General features: G+C 51.7%; 1 protein-coding gene across 1 annotated transcript in view; it reads left to right on the top strand.

Annotated features, from left to right (window-relative positions):
* Nucleotides 1-2870, top strand: part of STK11IP (serine/threonine kinase 11 interacting protein) — a 22895-nt gene extending 20025 nt beyond the window's left edge. Inside the window, exons 19-23 of the mRNA XM_032754368.2 lie at nt 110-367; nt 584-665; nt 899-969; nt 1521-1768; nt 2474-2870. Coding sequence (XP_032610259.1) covers nt 110-367; nt 584-665; nt 899-969; nt 1521-1768; nt 2474-2623 — 809 coding nt within the window. The 3' untranslated portion in view covers nt 2624-2870. The remainder of the gene's footprint in view (nt 1-109; nt 368-583; nt 666-898; nt 970-1520; nt 1769-2473) is intronic.
* Nucleotides 2871-13214: the final 10344 nt, after the last annotated feature.

Raw genomic sequence — 13214 nt, 5'->3', positions numbered from 1 at the left:
GGGGGGAGATGGAGTGAATGAGGCGGAGAGATGGGGTGAGTGAGGAGATGGAATGAGGGGGAAGATGGGGTGCGGTGAGCGCACGGGGGTGATGCAGTGAGTGAGGCAGGTGCAGCTGGGGCAGGGCCTCTCTGGGATTCTCACTCCACCCTCATGCTTCTCCATCGCTCTGTCCTCTCTCTCCACAGTGAGCCTCCAGCTAGCTGGCTGCAGCTGACCCTGGCCGTTCCCCTGCAGGATCTGAGTGGCATAGAGCTGGGCCTGGCAGGCCAGAGCCTGCGGCTAGAGTGGGCAGCTGGGGCGGGCCGCTGTGTGCTGCTGCCCCGAGATGCCAGGCGTTGCCGGGCCTTCCTAGAGGAGCTCCTTGGTGAGAGGGGAGGGTAAGGCAGGAGGGTGGGCAGGGCCCTGGGGCCGAGCTCCCCACCTGGTACCCAGTAGCGGAGACAGAGAGGTAACAGGACTTGTCCCTTGTAGAAGTTTCTGAAATCCAGAAATGTGGAGAATAAGAAAGGATTGAGAGGTGGTGAGTTTAGGCTGGAGGAGAGCAGAGCCTTCTAAAGTTCCCTGGCCTGGCTCTGTCTAGATGTCCTGCAGTCTCTGCCCCCTGCCTGGAGGAACTGTGTCAGTGCCACAGAGGAGGAGGTCACCCCCCAGCACCGGCTCTGGTGAGTCGATAGGAGGCAGAGGCTGGGGTTGCTGCCCAATCCTCTTTCCGCAGAGCCCCAGACATGGCCCTGTGCTGAGTAGGTCCTGGGCAGCCACCTGTCCTCATGCCATGCCCCTTATGGGCCCCTAGTGTCTCCTCCCAACCCCCTGCAGGGCTTTCTTCCCACTCCCCTCTCTCCAAGTCCTTCCCATCCCCTAGCTGATCTTCCTGTGCCTGCCATGTTCCCCCTAGGCCATTGCTGGAAAAAGACTCATCCTTGGAGGCTCCCCAGTTCTTCTACCTAAGGGCATTCCTGGTTGAAGGTGAGGCCTCTGTGCAGCTGATGCTTCCCTGGTCTCTGTACCCCACCTTGTCACAGGCACTGGCCCACGCCCAGCACCTGTACAGTACCGTACCCTTGTAGCAACTGTCAGTTCCTGGAACCTGGAGAACCTCTCACTCGAGGGCATAGCTGAGTAACAGCCTCAGTGTGCCCTGACCCTCTGGGTGGGGTCAGGAGGCACCCAGGATCCTCAGTTACCCAGAGCCTTTGCTCTCAGGCCCAGGCTTTCTATGAAGTGGAGCAGCATGGCTGAGTCGGCCCTGCCTCATCAGTCAGAGAAGGAGAGGGTGGAGCCTTGTTTCTGAATAGGGTGGGTGTGGGGCAGTGGGGGCGGTAGGCCTCGGAGGTGTTCCAGACTAGAGATTCCTGGAACTTGGGAAAGGGAGGGTCTTGGCCCCAGGGGCACAGGCTGCTTTGTGACCCACCTCAGAGTGTGGTTCACACCTCTTCTCCCCAGCAGCACTGCGATGCTGGCCCCACGGATCTGGGCCCTTCTACGACCTTCCACACTGGGTGCCTCTTTCCCTACAGGCCCTTCCACCTGCCTCGTATCCCTGTTGCTGACTCCATCCACCCTGTTCCTGTTAGAGGAGGATGCTGCGGGGTCCCCAGCAGAGCCCCCTCCTCCAGCAGCATCTGGTGAAGCCTCTGAGAAGGTGCCTCCCTCAGGGCCGGGCCCTGCTGTGCGTGTCAGGGAGCAGCAGCCACTCAGCAGCCTGAGCTCCGTGCTGCTCTACCGCTCAGCCCCTGAGGACTTGCGGCTGCTCTTCTACGATGAGGTGTGTGTGTGTGTCTCCAGTGAGAGGGGGGAGGGGAGATGGTGAGCACAGGTTGGGACCATGAGGGCAGGGTGGGAAATGGGTCTAGGAACCCTGGGCATTGGTGGCAGGATGGCACTTACAGATGAGAGAACTAGGGTTGGAGAAACTGGGGGACTCTAGGCTTGGATGAGTACCAAGTCAGAGAGGGAGGCAGCTGTAGGCCGGGGAGACACCTGGACTGGGAGCCCAGCCATTTAGCTGGGCCACAAGGCTTTCAGTGAGGTTTCCGGCAGCTTTGAGTTGGCAGGATTGGGCCTGTTATATGCCAGTCGTTTGGCCTTTGTGACCACCACCTGAGGAGATACTGTTACTGGTCCCATTTACAGGTGAGGAAGCTGAGGCTTGGGGATGTTCGTCAGTTTGCCCAGGCCTAAGTGGTGGAGCCGGGAGTTGAATCCACAGTTCCCTGAAATTGAGTCCGCATTTTCTGTACAACAGGGAAGATGAAAAAGACAGGTCCTCTGGAGGCTTTCAGTAAACGTTGACTGGATTCTGTTTACAAAGCTCAGAGTCAGGATCTTTTATGGGGAGTGACACGGGCCTGGAGAAGGGGAGAGGCACTGAGCCAAGGTGGAGACAGTGAGGCCTTCCCGGAGACCTCCCCTGTACCCACCCTGGTGTGGTCCCCATGAGCCTCGCCTTGCTAACTGCTCGGTCTGCCAGGTGTCCCGGCTGGAGAGCTTTTGGGCACTCCGTGTGGTGTGTCAGGAGCAGCTGACAGCCCTGCTTGCCTGGATCCGGGAACCGTGGGAGGAGCTGTTTTCCATCGGACTCCGGACTGTGATCCAAGAGGCGCTGGCCCTTGACCGATGAGGGTCCCACGCTGACCTTGGCCCTGACCTCAGGAGCCACTCTGTAGACGTTCCCTCTCCTGGTCTCTGGGTCTGGCTTCCAGGCTCTGGCTGTGGACATCTTCAGCCTCTGGGTGCTGGCCAGTGAGGCCCCAAATGACCCAGGGCTTAAGGGAGAGGCGAGAGAATGATCTGGCCTCAGGGGACAGGCCACCTGGTCAGGAGGCATATTTTTCCTGCACTTTTTCTCAGGTATCAATAAAATTGTTTCCAACTCATAGGTCACGTGTGGTACTTAGAGTCACTCGTAAGGCCTGCAGTTCCCCTAACCTCTTCTGACAGAAGCTATCCCACCCATCACCTTTCCTGAATGGGCAGCTCCAAGCAGCCTTGTTTGTGCCATGAGACCCCATCTCCAACCCAACTGTGGTCCCAGCGTGGGGGATCAAGTAGCGCTCCTGACCCACAGGCACACAGCCCCAAGCTGGCAGTGACTTGTCATGTGGCCTGGCATGGAACTGCTGCCAAACAAATAGCCGGGCCAGATACGGTCCTGCTCTCTTGACATGGGAAGTAGTGAGGACTTCAGGCCATCGCAGAGGGTGTCTGGGGAGAGGGTGTGTAGAGTTGAGTGGTGACCTCTGATGCTTCCTGCCATTGCCTTCTCAGCACTGCCTCACTCAGCCTGGAGGCCTGGATGGTCAGCCCCACTCCCTCACCTCTAGTCTCCAAGTCTGGCCCCAGTGATTGGTTCAGGAATCCTCATGTGAATTGGTTTGGCTTATGAAGGCCCAGCGCAGGCATTTGACTACAGCAACCAAGAAAGAGGCAAGTTTCCTCTCAGGGTTGCTGAGAGGATAAGCCTGGAGCTGCTGGCTGTGGGGAGGCGCTTTCCTAAAGTGGAACCATGAGAGAGAAGAAGATGGCCCGGGTGGAGAGAGCAGGGCCAGACCCTGGGGATATCTTTGGAGCCCCGGGGTCTAGTGCCCGAAGACAGAAACCCCTGTGACTTTAGGTAACATGATCTAAAAAGGAAGCCCTCCCCTCCCTGTTTCTATGGCTTAAGCTAATTCAAAGCAAGTATGAGCCACCAAGAGTCCCAACTAAACAAACCCCGACTCCAACTTGAGCTGGCCTGAGATCTGTTTCTTGTACCCAAGAATGAACACATGGAAATCATTACAGCCACGCCGTTGTGCAGAGAGGCCCTGGTTCTTGGTTCTGATTCTGAAGTGAGGCAGAATGATTAATCCAGCTCACTTTTTGTGTCAGGCCTATGGCCTTGACCACTTTGTGACCCGACTGCTTGGTGGGACAGCAGGACTGGGGCTGTGTCACTGGGGCCTTCCACCTGGAAAGGATGTGGGAAGGGTTGCCTGGCCTAACCAGCCCACTACATCTCTAAATCCATGGGGCAAACTTTTTAAAAATGAAAAAGGGTCATTGAAAATCCTGTACTTTTACATTTATTTAAAATTATTTAAAATTTATTTAAAAGAATGTATACAGGAAAAAAATGTACACTGTACTTAAGAACGTAGAGTGAGTTGCTCTCGTATATGCCTGACCCCCTAACTCTAGATCAAGCATTCTTACCCATTTTTTGTGTGTCTGCTCAGAAATCTCAATGCATGTACACAATTTTCCCCAGAAAAGGGTAATTAAGCCACTCAATTCCATTAAAAAAAAAAAAAAGATTGGCCAGGCGCGGTGGCTCACGCCTGTAATCCCAGCACTTTGGGAGGCCGAGGCGGGTGGATCACGAGGTCAGGAGATCGAGACCTTCCTGGCTAACACGGCGAAACTTCGCCTCTACTAAAAATACAGAAAATTAGTGGTGGTGGCGGGCGCCTGTAGTTCGAGCTACTCTGGAGGCTAAGGCAGGAGAATGGTGTGAACCCGGGAGGCGGAGCTTGCAGCGAGCCGAGATCGTGCCACTGCACTCCAGCCTGGGTGACAGAGCAAGACTCCGTCTCAAAGAAAAAAAAAAGATGATTTCTAAGATTAGTTTCTCCCTGGCAGGTCTGGCCTGCTTTGGCGGGAGAGTGGGGGGGAAATGGTAGGAGTTATGGAACCGGCTAGTTGGGAAATGGTGGCTGGGGTAGAGGCCCCTTGGAAACACCTGCAGAGGCTAAGGGCCCAGAGAGATCTGTGCAGAGGCCCAGAAAATAAATTCACCTACTTCTGTTTTGCTCAGAACTGCCCTCAATTTTTAATTGAAACAAATTAAAACTTCCCAAAAATATTAGTCCACTTTCTTGGCAACATGCACACCCCCTTCTCGGTCAGTGATTTTGGACCATCTGCAAACAGGAGCTGGTACTGGTCCTGAGGAAGGCCTTTCCCTGGCCAGAGGCTGCCCTTCACACCAGGCCTGTTGGCAGGCACTTCCCCAGAAGCCGGGTCAAATCAGGCCATGGTGCAGATGGGGCAGAATAATCTCCAGTCATTCAGGGTGATTGGTAGAGAAGTGCGAGGCAGGGAGTTGGAAGAGGAGTTTCTTCCATTTCTTTGTGCTTACTATCTCTGTGAACACCTTGTTTTCTAGAACAGTGCAGTGGAGTCTTCTGCAGTCTTTATGCAAAAGTGTTCTTTTTTCGGTGACGCAGAAGACAGAGGTCAAGGGTGAGGTCATCACCACTCCTGGAGGTGTCTATCCCTTTAGTTCTGCACCTCACTAGGAGCAGGTGCCCCAGGTGCACCTGCCCCTCTGACCCTTCCGCCCTCTGAGCAAAGGTGACTGCTTTCCCACTGGCGCTCAGCACAGGTGTCAGTAGGAGGCCCTTGACCCTGGACAACTCCCAGAGATCGATTCCTCCATTCAGTCTGGCCTTTTCCCTCCGGCAAGTGCTTATTGATCGCCTGGCCTCTGTTTGGCCTTGGGCTTGCTGGCATGAAGGACGCAGACCTTTGGCTCCTGGAAAGCAGTGGAGAGAAGGGATCCTCTCACCTGAAACTAAATCCAAAGGAGAAGCAGGAAATCAGTGGTGGCGAATGAAGATGAGGATGAGGAGGGAGGGGCACAGAGGTGGTATTGAGGGTTTTTTTTTTTTTTGTACTTAGAAAAATTAAAAACCCTCTGCATTATAAATTCAAAAATTATATTTAAAAATTTATATAAGACCCTATGGGGGTTAGTGACTTAACTAAGTGATACAAAAATCAATGATTAAGACTTCAGAAGCAGGGAGCAGGCCAGCTCGACAGACCCGTCTCTTTTTCTCTGTAGGAGACGGTCCGTCTTTGCCACGTGGAGGTGACATCCTCCATCCTTGTCAAGATGCTGCGGTAGCTTCTGAAGAGACCCTACCCAGATTGCTTGGCTGTGGTTGAAAATTCAGCCATGGTTCTGTGTTATGTTTTGCCCATCACTGAGTACACGCACTATTTCACATCTATCTATTCATCTACTCAAGGGGTGGTGTGGTGTGGTTGTGGTATAGGAAAAGACATGGTGGATTTAGCTCTAAAACATCCAGGGTTATGCCTTAGTTTTGTGGCTCCATATTTAATCACAAAAGTGCTCACCCTTGTTCCCTCATCTACTGCATGGGGATGAGACTGATCAGTAACTTACCTAGTTCACAAAATTGTTGTGAGTAATCATGTATATGGAAGTACTATGTGGTCCATAAAACATGAAATAAGTGCTGGTTAAAAACCTGCCTAGGCGGGGCGCGGTGGCTCATGCCTGTAATCCCAGCACTTTGGGAGGGTGAGGCGGGTGGATTGCCTGAGGTCAGGAGTTCAAGACCAGCCTGGCCAACATGGTGAAACCCTGTCTCTACTAAAAATACAAAACATTAGCTGGGCATGGTGATGGTGCCTGTAATCCCAGCTACTTGGGAGGCTGAGGCAGGGAGAATTGCTTGAACCTGGGAGGCAGAGGTTGCAGCGAGCTGAGATCGCGCCATTGTGCTCCAACATGGACAACAGAGCGAGACTCCGTCTCAAAAAACAAAGAAACAAACAAAAACCTGCCTATTACTTATCACAAGCTGCTTTGTTGCCTGGAAATACTATTTGTAATCAAAAGAGGGAAGGGCCAGGCACGGTGGCTCACGCCTGTAATCCCAGCACTTTGGGAGGCTGAGGCGGGTGAATCACCTGAGGTCAGGAGTTTGAGACCAGCCTGACCAAGATGGTGAAACCCCATCTCTAAAAATACAAAAATTAGCTGAGCATGGCGGCGGGTGCCTGAAATCCCAGCTACTCAGGAGGCTGAGGCAGGAGAATTGCTTGAACCTGGGAAGTGGGTTGCAGTGAGCTGAGATTATGCCATTGCACTCCAGCCTGGGCGACAGAGCAAGACTCTGTCTCAAAAAAAAAAAAAAAAATGAAAAAAAAAAAAGCCTGCATTTTATTGCCCATGTGTTTCTAAGTAGATATGTCTTCAGACGCTTCTGGGGACAGGAGTGAACCATAGCATAGTTGTTGTTCTTTTGGCCCATCTTTGTCATTTGATTGTTTTGGACTCAGTGACTTCTCCATTCTCCACAAAAACATTCTTCAGTTTATTAGTTACTATAATTACTTGTACACTTGCTTTCAATTCCACAGACATTTATTGAGCTCTTAAAATGTGCCAGGCTGGGCCGGGCGTGGTGGCTCACACTTGTAATCCCAGCACTTTGGGAGGCTGAGGCGGGCGGATCACGAGGTCAGGAGATCGAGACCACGGTGAAACCCCGTCTCTACTAAAAATACAAAAAAAATTAGCCGGGCGTGGTGGCGGGCACCTGTAGTCCCAGCTACTCGGAGAGGCTGAGGCAGGAGAATGGCGTGAACCCGGGAGGCGGAGCTTGCAGTGAGCTGAGATTGCACCACTGCACTCCAGCCTGGGTGACAGAGCGAGACTCTGTCTCAAAAAAGAAAAAAAAAAAAAAAAGGTGCCAGGCTGTATGTGAAAAGATGGGGGCAGGGATCCAAGGATGAATCAGACATGCTCCTGCCTTCAAGGAGCTTATGGTCCAGGGAGAGAATGGGGAAAGGTGCCCTGGAGGTGGTCGCGAAGGCTGGGTAAGGTTCCAATAGGAGAATACTGTGATGGTGACTGTTTCTGATCACCTGCTCTAATAATTTTGTTCACGTTATTTCACTCAGTATGACCACTCCGAATGAAAAGTGTGATCTCTATTTCACAGGTGAGGAAGCTGAGGCTCAGGTTAAATACAAGGAATCTCACCAAGGGGATACTAGATGTCAAGCTTGGGCCATCTGTCTGGAATCTGTGCCCTTTCCTCTCAACTGTGTTGCCTCTCAGGCCTTCCAGAGTGCCCACCCTACTTCACCCTTCAGTCCCTTTCCTTTTTTTCTGACTGGAGTCTCATTCTTTTGCCCAGGCTGGAGTGTAGCGGCACAACCTTGGCTCACTGCAACCTCCGCTTCCCGGGTTCAAGAGATTCTCCTGCCTCAGCCTCCCGAGTAGCTGGAATTATAGGCATGTGCCCCCAGGCCCAGCTAACTTTTGTATTTTTAGTAGAGATGGGGTTTCGCCATGTTGGTCAGGCTGGTCTTGATTTCCTGACCTCAGGTGATCCACCTGCCTTGGCCTCCCAAAGTGGTGGGATTATAGGCGTGAGCCACCGTACCTGACCTTCAGTCCTTTTCTATTCGTCTCCTTGTGGCACCAACTTCCAGGGAAACCACATTCTTTCAGGAAAACACAAACCAGATCATCTAAATATCCAGGCAGACTGTTCTTTCCTGCCATAGGGCCTTTCCGGGCTCTTCCTTCTGCCTAGAATGTTCTTCTCTCCCCACTTCTCCAACTCACCCTTCATAGCATGGCCAGTTCTTTCATTCCCTTCAGGTTTTTCCTCCTTGTCACCTTCTTACAGAGGATGTCCCTAATCCTACTTCCTGAATGTTCACTGTAACTGGCCTTTCCCTTCATGGCCTTTGCCATGTTTCTTAATTATAAATTGTGTTGGCTTGTTTGTTGTCTTTAAGGTGCCCAAGAACAAGGACCAGGATTTTTTCACCAATATATACGCAACATGGCATGGAGTTCTGAGTGAGTGTGTGAGCTTCAGTTTACACACTGGGTGCGTGAAATGTTACTTTACAACATTTGCAAAACAGCCTAATTTTATTTCAAGCCCCCATCCCACAGGGTTAGCAGGACACACCGATTTCACTTTCTCCCCTCTCTGCATCTTGGGGACCCTCCTGCTTTGCTGATGGGGGAGGTCAAAGGGTCTGCTCCTCCACTCCTTCCCCATCTTCCAGCCAAGACACTGTCTGTCTTGCTAACCCTCTTCCTCTTTCTTCCTTCACAAACCTCCCTTGGTTCCCTAAAGCATTGGCCCTGGAAGAACAAAAGGCAGAAGGGCTCGTAGGCGATTTCTGCTTTCTGTCCCACCCATTCGCCCCAAATGACAAAACTTAAAACAGGTTACCTGCTTGGGTAGGGGCAGAAGAGGAGCATGCAAGGACATAGATCCATATTTCAAAATTCTATGTTAGCCAAATACATCAGTGAAGACGAGAGCTGGAAGGTGGATTCTGCAGGGGTGGGAGAAACTTCAGGGACATTGGTGCTGTCCTGAGATTAGGTTTATTTCAAAGCTGAGTCCAAATTTACCAAGCAACCCATGAATTATGATGGGATAAACCACCGCAGAGTAACAACAATAGTAAATAATAAGAATGTCATTTACTGAGCACCTATTTTGTGCCAAGCATTGAACTGGCATTTTATATATAGCATCTGTAACTCCAGAGTCTGGGCTCTTTCTCAATGCCATGTTATTTCTTGTGCAAAAATAAGATCTTACTCACCACCAGGCCAGTCAGCAGCAAATGGCACTGGGTGCTGTGCTCTGGGGAGCGGGGAGATACTTTTGGCAAGAGTCTAAGTGAAACTGGGGCTAGCTCAACCCATACCCTGCTCTATTCTAGAAACTCTCCAGCCTGCCAAGTTAGGGTTTCCAAGGCAAAGATTGGTCCATGACCAAAGAGTGTCACAATCTACCCTGGTGGGGATAAAAGTCATTCTGGATCTCCCCACCTTCTTAGAGTTTGCAACTGTCATCTTTAATATGGCTCTTAGAATTATTACTCTGGTAAGGATAAGCTTTTGCTTATTTTACATGTGTACATGTCACCATTTTTCACAATGCAAGTTATTTGAGGACTTTTTGGTACTTTTGTCTCTTAGATTTGTAGTAGTATTGAAACTAGCTAACAGTGTTGAGCACTTACTACAGGCCAGTCACCCTTTTATACAAATGAACTCATTTCATCCTCTGGACAACCCTGTTATTATAGCCATTTTACAGATAGGCAATCTGAGTCCCAGAGAGGGCAAATAACTTGATCAAAGTCACACAACTGTCAGGTGGCAGAACTGTGCTATGAACTCAGGCAGCTTGGCTCTAGAGGTCTCACATTTAACTATTCCCCTATACAGACGCTAGTCACATAGATGCAGTCTCCTTGAAAAGTCGATCTGGGAAGTTAGTGGTCTATTTCAGTTTGTGCCCATGGCATGGAAGGTCTAACAGTTGTGGGAGGGCATCAAGACATGGTGGGGGAGGCTGGGCATGGTGGCTCACGCCTGTAATCACAGCACTCTGGGAGGTCGAGATGGGTGGATCACTTGAGGTCAGGAGCTCGAGACCAGCCTGGCCAACATGGTGAAACCCCATCTCTACTAAAATTGCAAAAATTAGCTGGGTGTGGTGCCCGTCTGTAGTCCCAGATCCTCGGGAGGCTGAGGCAGGAGAATCGCTTGAGCCCGGGAGGCAGAGGTTGCAGTGCCATTGCACTCCAGCCTGGGTGACAGAGTGAGACTCTGTCTCAAAAAAAAAAAACCAAAAAAAAGACATGGTGCGGGGAGGTACTGTGGTATGTGATATAGGAGGATAAATATAAGACATAAAGCCAGAAGCCCTTGCATCTGCTTCTGGCCATGTTGCCTGTAAGCCTTAGACCTTGGGCAAGCCAATTAAACTTACCAAGCCTCATTTTTCTCACTTGTCAAATGGGGTTAAGATGCTCTACCACAGAGAGTTGTTGTGAGGAACCAATGAGAATATGAATATTAAAGTGGCTTGTAAGCCGGAAAGCACTACCTGCATTTAAAATAATGAAGTTATCATCGTTGTTATCCTTAAGAGTACTGGATGGAGATGATGGCGAATGACATAGTAATCATAAGACAGGCAGGGGCTACCCAGGCCTGTTAACAGGAGGGCCATTCCCTCACATCCTCTCTGCCATCTCCTTGATGTTGGCATCGCTAATGTCTGGTGCCTGCTCGTCCCATGACCTAGACTTAGAGCCCATTCCCCTGATTCTAGCAGTCAGGATGTCAAGTTGCAAATAACAGCCACTTTAAGCTGGAAAGGAATTTACTAAAAAATAATGAGGATTAGAGTGTATTCTCGGGAGGAATAGAGAGCAAGGATTAATGACCAGCTACAACATGAGAACTTCTCTGCCTTCCATGCCTGCAGAAGTCTGAGTCTCCTGTGCACATTGCTCACTTCTAAATTCAGGTCTTACACAGGTGAGTCTGACTGGTGGAACTGAGGTCAATATCTGTGCCCTGGCTGCGAGGGTTTTCAGGCTTCTATCTTGGCAAGAGAGGACTTATGAGAAATGATCAAAATGTAAAAGTGGGTTTTCAAAGATTTGGGTGGCCACAGATGACAAATATCTGCCATACTGGTCTAGTTCCCAGCATGCTGGACCCACAGAGTGATTTCAGGGAATAGCATGAGAGGAATCCACCCGAGGGCTTCTGGCCCATTCACGGGGAGCCCAGAGAACGGTGTGCTTTGCCTCCAAATCTGGGTGGTGTGGCGGGATGGCTCCTGCTCCCTCGGACTTAAGGGACAGGCTGTGGTGCTGCTGCATGTGCAGACAAGTGTCCTGGGGTGCCAGCATGCAGGGTGGGGACGTTCCTGTGAGACTGGACTGTGGGGAAGGGTGTGACAGTTGGCTAATGCTCTGAGCTGGCCTGTCGCTGGCTTCAGCCTTTGCTGTCACCTTTCCTGTCACCATTTCAATGTCTACAGGCTGTAAGCTAGAAGCTGACACATACCCAGAGTGGCCATCCTTTGTGCATGCAAGGAGTGCTCTTTTGTCACAGAAATGAAGACCCTATCGGGAACACACTGTAGGAGACTGACAATTACAGGTGCGCCGCAGGCAGGATGTCAAAGACGAGAGCGGGCCTAATGAAAGCATGCGTTTATGTCGAATAGGATGAGTTGGTACGAAATACCAACTCATCAAATGAGTTGGTGGGTGTCAGCATCATCTTACTCCCCCCAGCCTGGAAAGAAAGAGATAAACATGGGCGTCTAAAGGCTCTTCAAGGGGAGATTTTACTCCATCATCTCAGAGGGGTGGAGGAGACAGGAAGGTCTGTAAGGGTAGAGAACGAAGCTTCAGACTCTGGGTGGGGTGTGGGTCTTCAACTGAAAGGATGGGGGTCTGGGGCTCCCAAAAGTTGAGGACCTGTGCTCAGCATCCTTTCTGGGGTGGGTAGAACCTCAGAGGGACAAGTCTTGTGATACCCTAGGAATTCCCACCTTGGGACTCACCCTGTGAGACTTAGGAGAACGGCACATCTCTTTCAGTTAAAAATTTTGTTTGTGGCTTGGAAAGTCACTTCAATACATGGATAATGATGCCCAAACCTGTCGGCAGCCTGCTTTCCAGCTGTGACCATGGCAGGTAACGAGCCTCCCTGAGTCTCCACTGTCCTCTGCTGACCAAATGGGAATCATAACATCTCCTCTTATTATTATGCCTGAGACGAGGCAGCCAGTCTGGAGAGGGCCTACCTAGCACAGGACTGTGAGCACACACAAGACAATGTGGGCGTCCAACAGATCCTAGTTCCCTTCCCCTTGGAAGGCTACGCACACAGAAAATCTTTCCTTGGGTTGAGCTGAGATCTAGATGAGGCCAGGGGTCAGACAGGGTGAAGTACCAAGGTCACAGGGCTGTTATGGGCATCGCACTGTGTAGAAGTCCAGTTTCATTGATCTCGGGATAGGGGTCGATTGGGGTCCAGTAGCTCCTTCGAAAGACCTTTTGCCCTTGGAAAATGAGATGTGACCGCAGGGATAGGGGGAGAAGGGAGGAAATGTGGAAGCGGAGCCACACAGTTTTAGAGTTGGATAGAACCTTGGAACACCCCTATTGCAGGCCCCTCTCGCTACAGCTGGGGAAGCTGAGGCGGGAGGAGGGGAGGTACTGTGTCAAGGTCAAACGTTGGGTGGTGCCAGGCGACAGAAGCCAGGCCTTTGAGGGGCAAGGCTGTGGTGGACATGAAAGGGGAGGTGGTGGGTGCTTCCAGGGGTCTGTGAGCTCCGTTCCCAAGACTGGAGGGGCCTGTGTCTGCGGAGGGGGTTGCTTCTTGGGCTCTGGAGGACAGGGGAGGCTAAAAGCAGGGTGGGGGAGCGAATCTGGGGGGTTGTGGGAATTTCGGGCCGCGCCCCCGCCCCCAGCCATGCGTGGGGCACCTGGAGAAGGCGCACGGGCAGGTGGGGTGCTGCGGGGCCCGCGCGTGGGGGCCGCGCCGGCCGGGGCGGGGTGAGTCACGGCCCGCCCGCTCCCATTGTGCGGCCCGGCGGCGGCGGCGGCGGCGGCGG

The sequence above is a fragment of the Hylobates moloch genome, unplaced genomic scaffold (genome assembly GCF_009828535.3).
Source record: "Hylobates moloch isolate HMO894 unplaced genomic scaffold, HMol_V3 SCAFFOLD_1, whole genome shotgun sequence".
NCBI classification, from domain to species: Eukaryota; Metazoa; Chordata; class Mammalia; order Primates; family Hylobatidae; genus Hylobates; species Hylobates moloch.
This window is presented reverse-complemented; position numbering and strand designations above follow the sequence as displayed.